The sequence below is a fragment of the Sarcophilus harrisii genome, chromosome 6 (genome assembly GCF_902635505.1).
Source record: "Sarcophilus harrisii chromosome 6, mSarHar1.11, whole genome shotgun sequence".
Lineage (NCBI taxonomy): Eukaryota > Metazoa > Chordata > Mammalia > Dasyuromorphia > Dasyuridae > Sarcophilus > Sarcophilus harrisii.
In genome coordinates, this window is record NC_045431.1 from 14740864 (window position 1) to 14759558 (window position 18695).

At 41.8% G+C, this 18695-nt stretch overlaps 1 protein-coding gene across 4 annotated transcripts in view; it reads right to left on the reverse strand.

Annotated features, from left to right (window-relative positions):
* Positions 1-1080: 1080 nt before the first annotated feature.
* CCDC149 (coiled-coil domain containing 149) overlaps positions 1081-18695 on the reverse strand; it is a 128958-nt gene continuing 111343 nt past the window's right edge. For all 4 annotated transcript variants that reach the window (XM_031943151.1, XM_031943150.1, XM_031943148.1 and 1 more), the window contains 2 exons: positions 13489-13605; positions 1081-5839 (listed from right to left, as the gene is read on the reverse strand). In XM_031943151.1, coding sequence (XP_031799011.1) covers positions 5391-5839; positions 13489-13605 — 566 coding nt within the window. In that variant the 3' untranslated portion in view covers positions 1081-5390. The remainder of the gene's footprint in view (positions 5840-13488; positions 13606-18695) is intronic.

Here is an 18695-nt window from a genome sequence, read left to right on the forward strand (position 1 = left end):
TGTTCTCCTCATTCTACAATTGGAGAAACTGAGGGAAACGCAGTTTTAGTGATGTGCCCACAGTCACCTAGCCCAGAAGTGTCCGAGGTTAGATTTGAACTTGGGTCTTTCTGTCTCAGGTCAAGTGTGTTTGTGTGTGTGTGTGTGTGTGTGTGTGTATACACACACATTTTATATATATTATAACACATTATATATGTAACAATATAATATATATATATATTATATATAATGTATTATATACACATATATAATACATTATATATACAATGTGTATACATTATTACATACATTATATATAACATACCATATAATAATATTATATACATGTGCGTGTATGTGCATATGTGTATGGGGAGGGGAGAATGTGGGCATCCAGCTGGACTGAGCCATGGAAAATGCCTGTGACTCAGCGGGCCCAGTTGGTGCCATTTGGCCTGCAGAGGCTGCCTGTTCTTGCTCTTCCCTCAGACCCATCTTGTTCCTCTGGGGTCACTGGTCGTTCTAGCCTTGGAGTCCACCTGCTAATCAGTTTGCCCATTTGGCTCCCAGGATTTGCATTTGTCACCGGGACTTAAAACGCACACTTGTTTTGATTTCTTTTTCTGTAAAATTAGAAGCATTTGATGTAATGACTCTACCTAGACACAGCTGGTAAAGTGAGAATAATGTTCGAGTTTGCACAGTTTAAACACAATGTAGACAATAATTAGAAAAGCTATCTTTAGATGCACAGAATAAGCTATTCTCCGAGCTGCAGTGCATTTTTCTAGTGTGGCTTTTGAGTGCACAGATCCAGAAGTGCAGAAGAAAATAGAAAATCAGCTCGTGTTTTGGTCAATTTGAAAGGAGGCAAAAGACTTCAGGAAATAAAGCGGCCGATTTTAGATCCGAAGCAGTTTGGGGGAATGCATCAAATCTTTCCGTTCTCCGAATTTGTCATGCCGACCATCTGATCAAATCATTTTAGGTGACAGATTGCAACTGATAAATTGCTACAATATGCTGGAAGTAATGCTCGGTCTGTGGTGAAGGTGGAGAGGAAGAATGACGCACGTAATAAAGACAATTAATCATCTATACCCGGGAAAATTACCCCATTTTTATTCCAGGTAACAAAAAATATAGTTATGATGCATGGTGATTAGAGAATCCAATAAAGCCAAGTCTGCAAATAAATAGAACTTCTTTTCTTTAAATAAAACAAAACAGCAGCCAATAAAAAAAAAAAGCCAATTGTTTTAGATTTCATAGATTATCATTGGTCTCTGCGAAGATCCCCCAATATATCCCCGCATTTGGACAGACTAGAGAAAGTCAAACTTTTCAGTGTTCTGCAAGCTGCCCTGTGCATCCCCAAACCCTCATTTAGGAAAGGAGTGATAAGAAAAATAAGGCAGCCCATCGAAATCTATCATTTTAAATTGCCTTCATGCTGTACTAAGATTTTTTTTCTATTTTTTTTTTTTTGGATCAGCTGTAATGTTGAGAGAGGGAACCTTCTATTTTTTTCTCCTTCTCTCTCATTTCTAATTAGATTCACCACTGGTCTCCCAAACCTCTCTCTCTGATCTTTGGGATCGTCTTTGTCCAGTAATTCATTGCTTTCTAACTTGGTGGCAGGAATGAAAAGCACCTGGAGATCCACATGTATCTCAAGGTGGGGTGACTTTGGGGAGTCTCAAAATGTCGCCTCTACCTTTGGGCTGCCCACTGAACTCTCCCACTCGGGCCCTTTCATCTTCAAGCGTGAAAGAGGAGGGAGGAAAAGCTGACTTGGCAGGGCTCAGAAGCCAGGCCGAAATAAATCCTGCTACCTTTCTGGAGGGGAGGTCTAGCCCCACCCTCACACAGTGATATAAGGTAGAGCAATAAAACGGCCAAACGCACCCATCATTCCTTCCCTTCTCCTGACTCATCCATTCAGCATCTTGCTCTTTAATCCCAGAGGGATTGAGGAGGAGGATGGTGATAGTTAACATTCATGGAGCTCTTTAAGGGTTACCAGATATTGTGAGAGACATCAAAAAAGAGAGACATTAATTCAGAATCTCAGGGAGAAGAATAATGCTTGTTGGAGAGCTCCAGTCAGGCAAGAGAGCCAGCTAGCTGGCTGTGGATTGGTAAAGGGAAGAAAATGGCTTTCTCCCCCCAAAGCATCACCTACTTCCTTAATGACACTTAAAATTCTGTGAATAAGGGACAGAGCTTTCCTCTCCACTTTTAGGGAACACTGCGCATCATATTCATGCTAAAGTGTAAATGATTGCTTTGGGATTTTTTTTCCCCCAAGGACTTTGGAAAATGGAGTGTTCATTGGACACCTGAAGAGCAGGGGAGAGTGGGGGGAATAAAGTCACTCCTTCACCATCTCGCCCAGGGCTGGCTCTGGGAAAAGGTAGCTAAAACTACCTGCCTGGGACTGAGCTGAACGCCACCGGGTGCCTCCTGGCTAGAGAAAGCCTCGGGGAATACTTGGAAGAAGCAGGGAAGGATTTGGTGAGGAAAGGAGGATGGTGTGGGGCTGGGTTTGGGGATGAGAAATCCCTTCCCCCCTTTTTAAAGGAAAGGATGGATTTTCTCAGGGCTTAATTAAAGAACCACAAACTCCCCCAGATGCTTGCATGTGGAATCCAGGCCCATACGTTGCCAGGGGCCGGGCAGTTTTTACCAGAAGTGGCAGTTTCAGTTGCAAGTCTCCATGCACACCCAGTTCCACATTCTGCCCCAATGGTACAGAAAGCCAGGAAGCAAACGCCACAGGGCCAGGGCCACCTTCCTTCCCTTCCTCCCCACATGGCCAGGGTCACCTCCCTCCCGACATGGCCAAGGTGACCTTCCTCCCCACAGGGCCAGGGTCATCTTCCTCTTCTTCCTTCCTACCCATGAGGCCAGGGTGACCTTCCTACCCATGGGGCCAGGGCTTCTTCCCCACAGGGTCAGGGCCACCTTCCTTCCCACATCACCAGGGCCATCTTCCTGACAGAAGTGGGTCAGAATGCAGCTGGGTGGTAAGACCAAGCAGGGACATTTGTCTTAAAAAACCAAAAAAGCATCAATAACCAGGAAACTTGCAATATTTTGGTTTTTTAGCCAAAAGTGTTACACAGGCTGGATCCAATAGAGCAGGTAGGGTTTTAGAACAGCTTTAAAAGTGGCTAAACTGGAGACAATCTGAACCTTCTCCTTTGCTGTCTAGGAACCAGAAAACTAAAGTGGGGCTGGGGAGGGGAGATGGGCACTAATATTGTCATGGCGACTCGCCCAATGGGCACCATGTGGCCAAGGTCAGTGGAACGCCGCAGCCTTCTTGAGCCTGTTCACCAGTGGGGGCTTCTCCCACTTGGGATTCCTCTCGGCCTCCCTGACTGGGGCGGGATGTGCCAGAGTAGATGATAAACCCTATTTTCCAGGAGTTTATAAATGGCCTGTAAAGATGTGCACCTGGCAGACTGTGTCAAAACCAGAGCTTGGGCTAGGGGAGATTTTTCTTTTTATTATTATTTTATTAAATTTGGCTCCGCTTTCCTCCAGTGCCTTTAAAGTGCTACTTGGGAAAGCTGAACATTTGCAGGCAGTTAAGGCCGGGTCCAGCAGGAAAATTACCTCTGTGGCTGCCGGCCCACACAGGCTCTGCAGCTGCAGAGGCAAATTCCCTCTCTAGGAAGTCGTCTGGATGGGGCCCAGTGGGTGAGGCAGGAGGCTGGTGCCGGTGGGGGCAGCTCGCCCCTCCAGTGGCCCTACTGCCTGAGCCTCGGCCCAGCTGGGATCAGCAACCCCTGCAGCCGGCAGGAGTGGAGGCAAGGAGTCTCTGAGGAGACTCTAATTGCACCTTTTTTTACTGAAAAATTAGGACTCCCCCAAAAAGCCAAAAAAATTAAACAAATCTAACTTTTCATGGGAAACGCCAAAACGCCTTGAATCTAACCCTTGTCACTGATCATAAAGGGGAAAGGTGAGGAATAAGCACGAGAGGGCTTTAGTTTGGTACCCTATGGGTCTCCCCACAGTTCGGGGAGAACAGATGGGATGGACGGCACTGTGACGACCGTGTCCAGGACCTGGAACTGGCCTGAGGTCAGCCCCTCTGTCCCTGCAAAGGCAGACACGGGAATCAGGCTGACCACCGAGCCACAGAATCACTGGTTTGGCTGCCAACATCACAAACAATCTGCCCGTTCTTCTTTTTAGCTGGGTTAGGAGGAAGTTTCTGTAAAAACATAACCACCGAGGGAGCCCGTCTTGCTCATGCACACTCTGAACAGGTTCTCGGGGGACTCACTGACTTCAGATGAACTTTCGGCTTCCTGGGGAATATGAACTGGCCTGGAGCCATGGGAGTTCCGCTTCCAGGTCCAGGCCGTCCTAAGCAGATGCTAGCTCTTCCATCCAGGGCCTTCCTAGAAAGCCTGGACCTTATCCTGGAGACGCCGCTCTTCCTTCCAGGGTTCAGGCATCTGTATCCACGGGCTCCTAAGCAGACTCCTACCTTCCTAGAGTGGAACGGGAAGGAACTTGGGCGGTCATGGCCCCTGCCCACCTGCCATTTTGCAGATAAGGAAAAGCAAAGTGGTTTGGTTCACAATGACACAGCTTTGCTCATTTTTTCCCAACAAACAAAAAGGATGCGATGGAGAAGTTTGAAAGGTGAGAATCATTTTCCCGGCTCTGCCTTTGACTTTACTTCCCTCCTGGGACCATCAATGCACCCACCGCTCGCGAACATACTTATTTACCCGCCCCGCCAGCGCCCGAACGCGGGTCTGACTTCAGAAGGGGAAAACAAGCCCTTTCAGCCCGCAGGGCCCCTCTCCTCCCGCCATTCCCAGCTGCGACACATCGCCACGGGCGCCGTGCCAGGAGCATCCATGTGGAGGAGACCCAACAAGGCCCTGACATGACAAAGTGTCTCGGTGGGCCCTTCGGACCCATTATGCTCAATTATGTCTCTCTTCCCAACAGCCTTAATCATTACAAATACCGGGGACCTGATTAAAAAGCCCATCAGTTTCAAGCTCTTCCCATAATTTTGATCGACAACATTAAACGTTAATAGAAAAACATCTTATCTCTAATAAAACAAATGCCGACACGAAGACGGATGGGAAAAAGCAGCCATATGGCGCGCACTATTTTCAGTGCCTGCCCGTGTTCACAGCAGTACATCTTCAGTAGTAAGAGATGACGGTGAGAAGATTGAGGGCCCGCATTTAATAAATCAAACTGTTCTGTCATCAAAATACCTACAATTTGCAACAGGATCAAAGGATTTTCTGAGTCCCAGACTCGGGAGTATTTGAGGAGAGTTAAATCGAACGGGTTGTTCTGTGGCTTAATTCTTGCCGTCCCCAGCGCCTTCCACGTGTTACCCTTTCCGATCCCTTTACCCTTCATGTCTTCACAATGCCTGAGTAGCTCCCTTCCGGGATACCTTTCTCCTCTTCCAGGTCACAGCCTTCGGTGACTCGCTCCTTCCCCAAACCCAAGGACTCACCGGAACCAAAGGGATCGGGGCTGGACAAAGGAGACTCCACCTTGGCCATCCCCCTGCTCTGGGCCGGGTCTGTCCCTTTCCTCAGCTCCTCTTGGGAACTCCCTTTTCTGGTCCCTTCCAGTTCTTCAGCTGCCTGTTCCTCTGTCAGTTTAATTATTTCACTTCCAAGCCTGTTTATTTCTTCTTCCTCAGAAGGTAACTGGGGTAATGAGGGATGAAAGTGCTTGCGTTGGTTCCCGAAGTTGGGCTTGGCTGGGGAATTGTCAGAGAGCTGGGCTGCAGCCTCCTCGGGAGCTGTCAATGCCACAGGAACAGAAGAACTTTCATCTCTTTGCTTCTGCTCCCCTGAAAACAGAAGTAGGACAGCATCAAACTGCTGCAAGAAAATAAATTTTTATTTCCCCACACACATGCCTTTAGATTTGTGTCTACTGTGTGATTTGAAAAAAAAAATCTCGTCTCTCCTGTCATAGGACCTTTGAAAAGGGAAAACTGGGATGGGAGGACATGGAAGGTAGGAGGCAGAAGCTAAAGGGAAGACTGACATTCAATGGGAGAAAATGCTTCAGGGATTAGAGATCTGCAGTTATTAATAAAGGAAAGGAAACATTTGGGCTTCTGCCCATAATGCAATTCAGGATTTTAAGTTAGTTCCAGGTTTCCCACTCATCCCCATTAAATTTCTAAATTCAGGACAGAGTTTTTGCCTCAACCTAATGTGTAGGGCTAATTTCATCCCGATAGCCACCATCAAGAGCAATGGAGTCGTGGAAAGGATCCCGGAGGCAACAATGGTCAAGGAGACTTGGGATCTCCTTCAAGCTTTGGCCTCCAACCAGCAGTAGGAGAGATGATAGGCGAGTTCTTGCCTTTTCTGGTTTTTGGCCTGAAAATGGGGAGCTCATCTCCATCTCAGAGATCATAGAATCCTGGCAACTCTTGGCAGTTTTTCTTACTGCTCTGGCTTCCAGTTTTTTGGTCTGTAAAAGGAGGCAGACATATAAAAGTCCCGTCTAGCTTATATTTGGTCATCCTGCAGAGCTGGAAGGAGATCAACTAATCCCACACCCAAAGGGATGTGCCCCACAGTTACTTATATATTAAACAGATGAGCCAAGATTTGAATCCACATCTTGGTTATTTGGGCTATAAGTGTACATTATACAGTGTAGGGTGAAGGCAAGAGGAATGGAGGATCTGGAGTCAGAAAACCTGGCTTGTGGCGTCCAGTTTGATAGGTATAAAGTAACCTAGAGGGCAGAGAGGTACTGGTCCCGGAAACAGAAGACCTGACTTTGAATCCCACCCCAGGTATATTATCTGTGTGACTTTCATCACATCACTTAACCAATCAGCCTCAGTAATAAATTTAAGCACTGGCATCCATCAATGGCTTCCTTCTGGTTTTAGCTCCATGGTCCTATGACTTTCTGAGGGATGGTGGTTAGCATCCCTGGGTCTCAGTTTCCCTTTCTGTAAAATGAGGTTAGATGGTCTTTCATATATTACCTCTAAATGTATTACCCTTATGATTTTAAATTCAGAATTTGTCCCATGACATTAAGCTATCTTCTTTCCTAGCTCTAAATTTCCATGAATTCCCAGCCATTGGGACAGGCTCTCTTCTCTTAAAGCTCTCATGTCACCATATTTGATCACTCCTATATCTAATCATTTTCTATACAGCACACATCTATACACACATCTAATAGTCTTTCTTACTTAACCCAGAAGCCTCCTCCTCCCACTCCCACCCCTCACTGAAAAAAGGCTTCTCACTAGACAGAGATCATCTTAAGATTAGGTGCCATATTTTTTTAAATTTTAGTTTACCTTGATGTAATAAATATTTCTTTATTAACTAGACTATAGCAAAAAGAAATCCCTAGAAACACAGCAGATATTCATCAATTGGAAAATGGCTGAATAAATTGCAGTATATGAATTTAATAGATAATTCCCAAGTAAGGCAATTTCTTCTATCCATGTAGGCTAAAAGGCAGGAAATGAATCCAAAGTGTTTGGAATGTGTTAGAAGCAGGACCACAACCCAGCTTTTCCTGACTTTGAGGCAGGTTCTGTAGTCACTATGCCATGGCTGATAATGAACATGATAAAATCAGAGAAACATCAAAAGAATTGTATGAAGAGCAAAGAAAGCAAAATAAGGAGAATGACGTGTAGCAATATAAATGAAACTAAAACTAAAAACATGGAAATTATGATTAAACATGATGGCCACTCTTGGTTTAAGAAGGTTAATAATGAAACAACTATCCTTTCTTCCTGCATGTGAACTAGTGGTAGATTACAGGAGAGAAATATTCCCAAGCACTCGGGTATCACTGCTGTACCAGTTGATTTCACTTATTTCTTTTCCTTTGTTATAACAAGGAGTTACTGGAATGGGACTGAGTTGCAAGACAAATAAAAACCCAGAAAACATTAATAAAGCATTAAAAATGGCATTACACTGAAATCATTTTTCTTAGTTGAGCCTAGCATTGAACAGGAGACCCCCAGTTTTCTTCAGAGTTGATTGTTGCTTTTAATCCTAGGGCCAAGCAGGGATAAATCATTAGAATGAACTCAGGAGGCCTTGTGGGTGCCTTAGGACTGACTTTTTAGTGTTGAGCTAAAACGGTGTCCTCCTATGGTGGGAATCTCCATCGATCAAGAATCTGAGTTCTAATCCTACATTTCTGCCTAAAAATCTATGTGACTTTGGACAAATCTCTTCCCTGCTCTCCAAGACTCCTCTATTATCTTTATCTATAAAATGAGAGGAAGAGATTTAAAGCTATTATCCCTTCTACGTCTAAATCTATGACTGAATGGCTAACTAACTTCTAAGGTTAATTCCCAATAGTGATCAGTGTGCAGGACTTGGATTCAGAAAGACTTGCATTCAAAAACTAGCTTTGTGATCATAGAAAAGTCATTTAACTTTGCTGAGCCTCAGTTTTCTTGTCTGTAAAACAGGAAGGATTGGAGTATAATCATAGCGTTATTGTGAGAGTTTCTTGTAAGGATAGAATATTTCATTCTTTGTACTTTTATCCTCCTATCTGGCATACAGTAGACACTTAATAAATGCTTATAGAATGACAATGAATGAAAACTTCTTGAAAAGCCTTTAAAAATACTGCATTAATATTACCTTCTATTAGTATATGACTCTAGAATTCTAAATGGTTTTCTACATTAACAATCTCTACACACTATAATATTAGTGTCATTATTGCAGATGGAGAAATATTATAGCTCACATTGATTCCAACCCACCACAAAAGAAAATAAGAACAAATGTAAAATACTGATAAAATAAGGTTAGCTTTTATCCTCTAATAAGGGATTTTGTTTTTATATCTGCTAAAAAAAGATTCAAGATAGCGAGTTACAGTGAAAGGGGCTCTGGGATTGAAGTCCAAAAACCTGGGATTGGATTAAAGAATGAGATTTACTCTCTGTGCAATGGATGCTGGGAAAGTCACTTAATTTCCTGAGTAATGAGTTTGCTACTCCACAAATGAACATGGACTAGCTGTTGCCAAAGGTACCTTTTGACTGTTTGAGTCTATTTTGCATTCTAAAGAGGAATTGTCCTAAAGCACTTGGCCTGAAGCTTGCTTTTCCTCCATCACATTCACCTTTGGATCAAGTTTGTATCTGCATCATCACCAACCTCCCTACCGGACTATCCCAGGAAAGCAAAAACCAGGTCACTTTTTCATTTTATATCCCCAGGGACAACTGTGCATCACGCAGGTACTTTGCAGGTATTTGTTGTACCAAGTTAAAAGGGCAGGTTTCAACCCGTTTAAATTCACTGGTTAAAGTAAATTTAAACTTACTTAAGGATAGAAGGCTTTTTGTGCACAGATGAAGAATTGAGGCCATCGATCTTGCTCCTACTGTAAAGATTATTCCTAATGCTCTTCCTCTTTTGTAATTCAGGGTTTCATACTGACTTAGGTCATCTGTCCAGGGAAAATCCCAAGTTGCTTCCATGGAATTTCTGACAGTGACGCTGCTGGATAAAGGGCTGAGCTCTAAGTTCTACAGAAATCCATCTGTAGCATGGGAGCGATGGGATCACCTGCCAAAATGGCCTGAATCTAAGTTCACCCTTGAAATAAGATTTCCTTGAAAGGAAGAAATATGTGCATGTGAATATATGCACATGTGTGTCTACACTGGTTATAAACCACCTTATGATTTTATATGTGTCAGATAGGAGGGAAAATGGGGATCTCTGCTTAGTTATTGGCCTTGTTTTTCCACACCGAAAGGGAAAATCTCTCAGTGATACTACAGAAAACCAAAGAAAATAGTGAGTTTGGGGAAAATCAAGAGAGTTCAGAAATCACTTGGGCAGCCTCATTTGCAGAGAGTAAATTATGGTACTTTCTGAGGTTAAACTTTTCACTAACGTGAGGTGAATAAACTCCTCCTGGAAATTACTCTTCTGAAATTACTTCTTCCAAGACACTTAATAGTATATCCCAGTGCCCTGGAAAAATTAATTAACCTTACAAGTTAAAGCCTAACCCCTAAACCGTTTACAATGTGTTTTTACTGTGTGTCAGATTAATCTTCTCTTCTTAATTTACATCTGAGTGAGGGTGGTCTAAATTACACTTAGACCCTTTGGTCCCTGCTGTACCACTGGTGCCATCTTTCCAGACCTGCTTTCCTCTCTACTGAGTAGGATGAATCTCCTTAAAATGGCAAGCCATTGAGATCGCCATGTGGAGCAATTTTTCTTTCGGGGAAGTGCCGCAGTCCTAAAAGGAGGTCAAAAGAAAGTCACTCTTGGGGAACGAACAGCAGCCCAACCCCATTTCGGAGCCCCAGTGAAGATTTAACCTATTGTGAGAAAAAGCTAACCTTCCACGTTCCCCACTCATGGCCCAAGTGGAAGGCTTCTAAAGCCTCGTGACCCCAGCGATATCTTCAGAACGAGGGGTCGGTCCTGGGCAGAAATGACATCTAAACAGTGGGGAGGTTTGCATAAGGATGGTTTGAGACCCTTTCTTTTGCCGTTGTGGAAATCATCAAAATGTATTTTCCAATCCTTATCTGGGGTAGGACAAAAGGAAAGGCCCTGGAAATTTTACAGTGACTGAGATACAGCAAAGCAGCTCGGCTTATTTGCAGAAAGCAGTAAAACCGTCCAATGATTCGGTAACTTGGGAAGCTCAGTTCTTCTTAAGCTTCTGTATTTTTCTTTTTTGTTGAAAAAGAAAAAGCACAAATTGTTGCTGTTCCCATGAAAGAGAATTTCCAAGCTGGCCAACAATGGAAAAACACATTATCATTAATAATAGTAATCATTCGGTGGATTATTAGCAATAATGCAGGGAATTGCTACCATTGATAATTATTAATAATAATATACATAATGGTAATACAACTAATGATGATGTAATCAATTGCTATAAAGAAACCCGGCCATTGAAAAGGAAAAAATAAAACTCACGCTCCGACAAACCCAGAGGCAGAAGCACTCGGCATCCTGGGATGTGGATTGCCTATTCTTTCCAGGGACCAGAAAGGGATGGTTATCCTCTTTTGTTTACTGGTCTTTGTTGGACTTGGTCCCACAAAATGGGTGCGATTTGCTTTTGGTCTCATTTAATCACACACACAAGTGGCGCTGAAGCTGACAGAACAGTGTGCTTGTTACCATGACCGGCCACAATGGATGGGTTCTGGGACAATGAGGGCTAATGATGGAGCTTTAGAAGCTCTCATTTGGAATCAGATGATTACTTAAGCCTCCCTTGTGAAAATAACGCCAGACACTCGGCTTTTCCATTTCAGCTTCCGAGGCTCCATCTCAGAGCCTCTGCCTGGGGAAGAGGACAAAAAGAGAGGGGGCAGCTCCTGACACGGATGACGGCTGCTGCTTTACAAAGACATCCATCCATCAATCAATAAGCACTTATTAAGCACCTACTAAGTCTCCGTCTAGCTTTGGGGACAAGACAAAAGAATGGCTCGAGACAATCAAAGGAAATAATCCCTGCTCTGAAGGAGCTCTGGGTGTATTGGGGAGATGATATATTCACTGAAAATATTTACAGGATAAATATACATGTAAAATATGAAAATTAGAAGGTTATCGGGGAGGAAGAGCATGAGGAATTGATGTTTGATTTGAAAAAAATGGGGAAATCTGTGATGCTAATGTGAGGGGGGAGTGTATTCTAGGGATAGGGGCAGCCCCTCCAGAAGGTTGGAGATGAGATGTGGGGGGCTGGGTGAGGAACTCAGAAATCCAGTCCAGTTTCTGCTTTTCCAGATGCCTGGATATTCTTCTCTTAGGACTGCACAGTCAGTCCGGCTGATCTTCAGATCATAGGACACATGGGGAACTGGGAATGAGGGGCGAGGAACAATGGGAGCCCAGATGAAGCCCAACTCTGAAATCCCGTGGTCTGTAATTAGGTAACATTTCTTCGAGATCCTCCGCCACAATGGGTTCATAGATATTAGGTTAAAAGAGACCTTAAAGGTCATCTAATCGGACCCCCTCATTTTCCAGATAAGAAAGCCAAGGACCATAGCTGTTAAATGACTCACCCAATATCTTGCTTTCCATGTTCTTCTTCCTGAAGTGCAGGATACACAAACACACACACACACACACACACACACACACACACAAAATCTTACAAAGTCACATTGAATACTGTGTGCAAGGGGATGGACTAACTCATTCCTGTTATGACCTAGTAAATCAAACTTTTATGTTGCAATCTTGTGCCTCACAAACTCAATGCTTGGAACAACTTCCCAGGTCTAAAATTAGGAGGCTAAGTGAGAATCCAGAGCCCTTTCCCATCTCTTCAAGATAATAATTCAATTCAATAAGTATTTATTGAGGGCCCACTCTGTATTCACTAGGTCTACTGTGGTGGGCATTTTGGAAGACAGAAGAGACTAAGATCCAGTCCGTATACTTGAAGATCTTCTAGTTCATTCATTCATTCACTCGTCCATCCATCCATTCATCCATCCATCCAATATCTATTCATCCAATATTTATTGCACATAAAGTATTATGTGATGGCAGTATGATGTAGCTAGAAGCAGGACAACTAGGATTAATTCTTGGCTCCCACGCTAGTTGTGAGACTACAGAAAAATCACTGAAACTCAGTTTCCTCAGTCATAAAATGGGGATGATAAATTTTTGTTCTTTCAATTTTACCCAGTTGTGAGAAATGCTCTTTGTAAACTTTAAAGCACTGTTGTGTTATCGTTGTTATTATTATTGTTGCCACCATAAATAAACATCAGGGTCATAGGAGATCAAAGTGAAATGTCATAGGAATTTAGGATAGTGATCATTTCTCATGAAGGTAAACAAGGAAGACTTTGGGGAGGAGGTAATATTTGGACTAACAGTATTCAGGGAAGAGAAGATTTCATCAAGGGGAGACAGGGAGGGCATTTCTGCTGAAAGAAATTATGTCATTAATCGAAATGGGAAGGTTAGAAGTTATAAGATGTGGTCAATTAGATTAGGGCTTTATAAGAGGGAAGTGACTTTGAGAATGACGGGGTGATGCCATTGACAAAAAGAAGATAAGAAATGAAGGGCTACAAGTTGGAAAAGAGATTGGAGCTAGAAATAAAGTACAGACTCAGAAGTATCCATGTCAAGGAGAAATAAAGTTATAGGAGCAAATGTGATCTCTGAGACAGAAAACTAAGCAGAAAGTTGAGGAGAGAACTTGGGGGGAAATGTTTACAGGGCAAAGGACTCAGCAGAAGGGACAGATGGGTCAGTCAAAGATATAAGAAGAGAAACAGACCAAGAAAGTACTGTCTACCTCAGCTCTAGCTATAATTCTCTTTGTTTCCAAAAACTTTCACACGTGAAGCCTTTAAGTTACAGAAGACAATATATGAACCAAGAAGAGTGGTACAATCCATGAGTTACAAGAAGACTTCAGAGAAGGTAAACATCATTGTGTACTCACCATTTTTAGTGTACGTTTTGTTTTCTTCTCGCTGATCTATGAATTTCAGCAGTGGGGATCTTGACCTTTGTAGGACTGGAAGAGGAGAATCATTGAAAGTTATGGTGTCCTTGCCTCCTGAAAAAGGAGAAAAACAAATAATGGATATTGACAGGGCTGATTATGCACTTAAAACTACACGATCAACTGGCTATTTGGACTGTATAGTTTACTTTTTTTTTTACTTAGGACTTGAAGATGAAAACATGGTATAGTTAACTGACCATGAAGTACAAGACAAAACTGCCAGTCATAAACATCTACTTTGTCATGGGGTTCTATAAAAAAGGCAGTGTGGTGTCATGGAAAGAGCAGTGGGTATTAATTACGGCAGAAGAATACCAAGACTAAATCTTGGCTCTATCACTGACTAGATGAGATAATCTGGGAAAGTCATTTAATCCCTTTGAAATTCTCTGCAAAATGAACATGATCATACTTGCCCTACCTCCATCTCAGGCTTCCAGGGAGGATTAATGAGATAGAAATGAAAGCTTGTAAAAAAATAAATAAATAAATGGAAAGAATACTAGAGTCAGTGGACCTAGGCTGAGCTCAGGTTTTGCCATTTATTAACCAGGAGCAGGTCACCTGATTTCTTTCTGTCTCAATTTCCTTATACATTAAATGCATGATAATAATAACAACAAAAATAACTGCTATTTACATAGTGCTTTAAGATTTGCAAAGTGTATTACAATAGAGTGTCCCATTTGAACCTCAGAACAATGAACATCCTTATAAAACCTCATGGAAACTGTGAACCCTATTGATCTACCACTCATTATTTTTATGGTTGACAATCTTCCGCTTCTTATTTCTTTATCCCCTCCTGTATTAATCACCTTCAGTCCTTGTGAATCAAAGTATTTTTTTTATCTCCATCGCCCATTCTTTCCCTCTACCCTACCTCATCTTTCTTCGACCGTGCCCTCTGGAATGCTTTCCTTAATGAATAAACTTACATTGATCTTGGATCTCTTTCCCTCACAGTTCTAGCAGCTTTCCCCGGGAGCTGGGTGCATAAAAAGTCCCAGCTACATCACACAAGTCATAACAATCCTATGGGTTACGACCAGATGAATTTCAAGATGGAACTAAGAGGGATGGCTCTAAAGAACCTAAGTTCCCTTGAATGCTTGATGCACAGTCTTGCTGTGTTAGTGCAAAGTAAACTTCCTTCTTTGTTAAATCTCCAGTGACTGTTAAATGTTTCATTCCAACACTGAATCTGAACTAAGAGGATGCTGGCGTTAGTCTGTCCTTTATGACACTCAGCCTCTTAAATTCCATGACCTGGTCCTTTATTCCATCTCTGCTGCACATAGGGATGGTCCCACTCTGGAACGTACCACTATTCACAGGTATTCCACTCCTTCAGTCAGGAACCAGGACATTCTTCTCTTACTGTTTACTATCTCCTCTTAAAATTCCATCTCTAACTCTTCATAAATCCTTCTCCTTGATCAAGATCTCCAATCCATCCATCCCCTTAGTACTTTTTCAGGCCATTCCTCCTGCTCTGACTTTACCTCCTCCCCCCTTGCAATCTCAATACCATAGCTAGAAATTTCAACTTTACACTCTCTTCTGCCCTTGAATCCCTCACACCCTTGTTCTAATGCTGCTCATCTCTTGCTAAATCCTAGCCCTGAATTACTCCCTTCACCTCTGTGGCTCCTTTTCGGGGTGCTGTGGGGGCTAGAGAGAGTCACACAATTGTTCTGAGTAGGCACATTATAAATCCATATATCCAACTTCAGCTGGGTCCTCAGTGTAGCAGAGCAGTCTTTTTAGTCCTCCCTAATTTATTCCATATCTCAGAAGCTATTCTAAAACTTTTTTTTTCTTCACTAGGAGTCTCATACCTCTTCTTTCCCTTTCCCTCTCCTCAACTGAAGATCTCGCTTTTTCACTTAACAGAAAATTGAGGCCATTCAGCTTCAGGTACCTCTTCTCACATTCTCATTATCCCATAATCTTTTTACCATCATCCCTTTTCCCTAGTCTCTGAGGCCGTTCCTTTTACCAAAACCAACTCAATTTATGTCCTTGATCCTCTCTCCTTCCATATTCTCCAGCAGATTGCAACCTCAATCATCCTCCCACTCATCATCAACTGGTTCCTTCTCTACTACCTTCAAATATGCTAAAGTGTTCCCCAGTCTTAAAAATGCTTACATCCATACAAACATCTGTAATTTGTCTCCCTTCCCCTTTTTTGCAAAAATCCTAGAAAAAGGTGTTTATTCATTGTCTTCACTTAGTCTCTTCTCACTCATTCCTCAACCCTTTACTATCTATCTGGCTTCTGATCTCATTACTTAACAGAAATTGCTCTCTCCAAAACTGCCGATAGTTTCTTAATCACTTAATCCAAAGACCTTTTCTAAGGTAAATATCGGGATAAAGGTTGGAGGACTTCTTTTGATCACACTTCCAAGTCAAACAAGTCATGGTCATGATAAACCCAGGTTTTCCTTACACTTATAACTCCTCACCCTAATTGTTGCATTTCATCTTGCTGACTCCCTTCTCTTTCTAAATATTCCCTCCCCACTAAGGTTTTTATTTATTGATTTTTTTACTCTTTTTTCTTTCTCCTGGTTTTTTTTTTCCTCCCTGATTTCCTCTCATCTCTTTCCCTGGTTCATCAAACAGATCGTTTCCTCTAACTGTGGGTATACTCCAAGGTTTTCTCCTCCTATTTCTCTACATATATTCTCTCTCTCAGCAACTTTTTTAGCTCCCAAGGATCTAATTATCATCCTTATGGAGAATGAATAAAGCATTTATTAAGTGTTTACTATTTTCAAGGCACTGTACTAAGCCTTGGGGATACAAATGAAGAAGTAAGTCTCAAGGAACTCATATTTTAATGGGAAAGGCAATACATATGCAAGATATTAACTGCAAAATTATATGGCAAAGTCTCACGGTTTCAATGTAAAATGGCAAAGTGATACAAATGCCTCTTCTTTCAACTGATAAAATTATCTCCATTTCTGATGTTGGACAACTGAGTCAGTGTCAAAAACTGGTGACAAGATTCTGGGTTTTCAGTACTTATGACCATAGCACCTGTAGGAGCAATTGCCCGGCTTTATTTCCACAGATCCACAAGAGTCCCACAAATTGATATATTTAGCCCCAGTCTTTGCCCCGAGCTTCAGCCTCAAATGAGCAACTGCATGGCATTTGGACACTGGCACATGTCAAATTAGGGGTAATTAGCTGGTATAGTGGATGGAGCACCTGGCTTGGAGTCAGGAAGAATGGAGTAGCAATCCAGCTTCAGATACTTGCTAGCTGTATGATCCTGCGTCAGTCACAGAATTCCAATTAACCTCAGTTTTTCATCTATAAAATGGAGTCACACTGGTGAAGGAAATGGCTGACTACTCTAGCATCTTTGCCAAGAAAACACCATGGGCAAATTCTATGGGGTCAGATCAAACAATTGGATTCTTCACTCCCTCTTACCACACAGACCCAATCAATTGTTGAATTCTGTCATTTCTGCCTCCATCACATCTCATAGATCTGATCTCTTCTCTTTATGTTGATGGCTGCCACCTTTGTTTAAACCCTAATAATCTCTTGCCCAGATTATTGTGACAATCTCCAAACTGGCTTCTCTGTTTCATGGCTCTTCCCATTCTAGTACACTGCTCCTAAAAAGACTTCCCTTAAACTCAGAGCTATCTTGTCATTTCTCTATTTAACCAAACGGTTTCCTATGGTTTCAAAAATTAAACATAAATTCTTTTGGTTTTTAAAACCCCTTAATAATCTAGCCCCAGTCTATCTCGCCACTCTCCTTGAACACTCCTTCCCTCTTTCTCTGCGACCCTGTCACACAACACTTCTCTGTGTCTTACACTATCCTTTCCCAGTGCCTGAAATTCAGTTCTTCTGTCACCTCCTTTCCATCACTTCCCTTGCTCCCTTAAAGAAGAAGCTCAAGCAACTGCTTCTCCACGAAGCCTTTCCCTGTCATCTCAACCACTAATCTCCTCCCTCCCAAACTACTATGCATTTATTTGAATTTATTATATACATATTTACATGTAAACTAGTTGTCTCCCATATTAGAATGCAAATTCCTCGTGAGTGGAAGTTGTTTCTTTTTTTGTATTTGTATTCCCTAAGGCCTACCACGGTCCTGGCACATAGCAGATGCTTAAGAAATGATTGTTGTTTGATTGCATTTCAATGATAATGTCATCATCCTTGCCATTATGGGCCTGCTGGTCTGCTTCTCGCTCTAGTCCATGTGTTCCAAGAAATTCATCAACCAGGGCATTAGGGGATTTCCTTGAATTCTCCTATCAGTGAAGGGATATTAAAGGAACATGTGGACAGTCCATTGGTTGCTACCCATTCTTGCTACATGATTGGCCCAGCCCTTTTTGTTTTGTTTTGCTTGTTTTTCTGGTGAGACATTTTTCTGGTGCCGTCCTTCAGACTTGAAGGAAAGACTACTAATTTAAGAGGGCATAACTATATATATATATATATATATATATATATATATATATATACACATATACATATACTAAATAGTAAGGGTTTACTATTTTTTAAAAAATTTTATTATAGCTTTTTATTTACGAGATTATATTTATTGTACAGATTAAGGATCTGAGAAACAGAGAGACTAAGTGGTTGGCTAATAGCCACGAAGCAGAATTATAAGAACATCTCTCTAGAGCTAGAAGCTCTATTGCACTCCATCTAATTCAACCCCATTGTCTTACAGATGACAATACCATATATTCAAAAGTTTAAGTAACTTATCCAAATTCACACAGTTGCTCTTCCCCTATACCACACTACCCTAGATGATCTCTAAGGTTCCTCCTGACAAAATGGCTGTATTTTTAGGTTTTTTTTTCTTTTGGTTATTTTATTCTGAATTTAAGAAATAAAACAAGTATTTCCATATCACAGTCAAATAAAAAAAATGATTGTACATGAAACTGCAAATCTATTATGTGCAATTTCCTTTTCCTTTTAAGAATAAGATGAAGTTATCATATAACTTTCTTTTATTTTTTCCAAAAAGAGATAGTAAGAGATACCACATTTAAAATAACTCTAGACTGTATAAAATCTGGAAGTATATCTGTTTTCCAAAAAACCCCAGGACCTAGATGAATAAAATT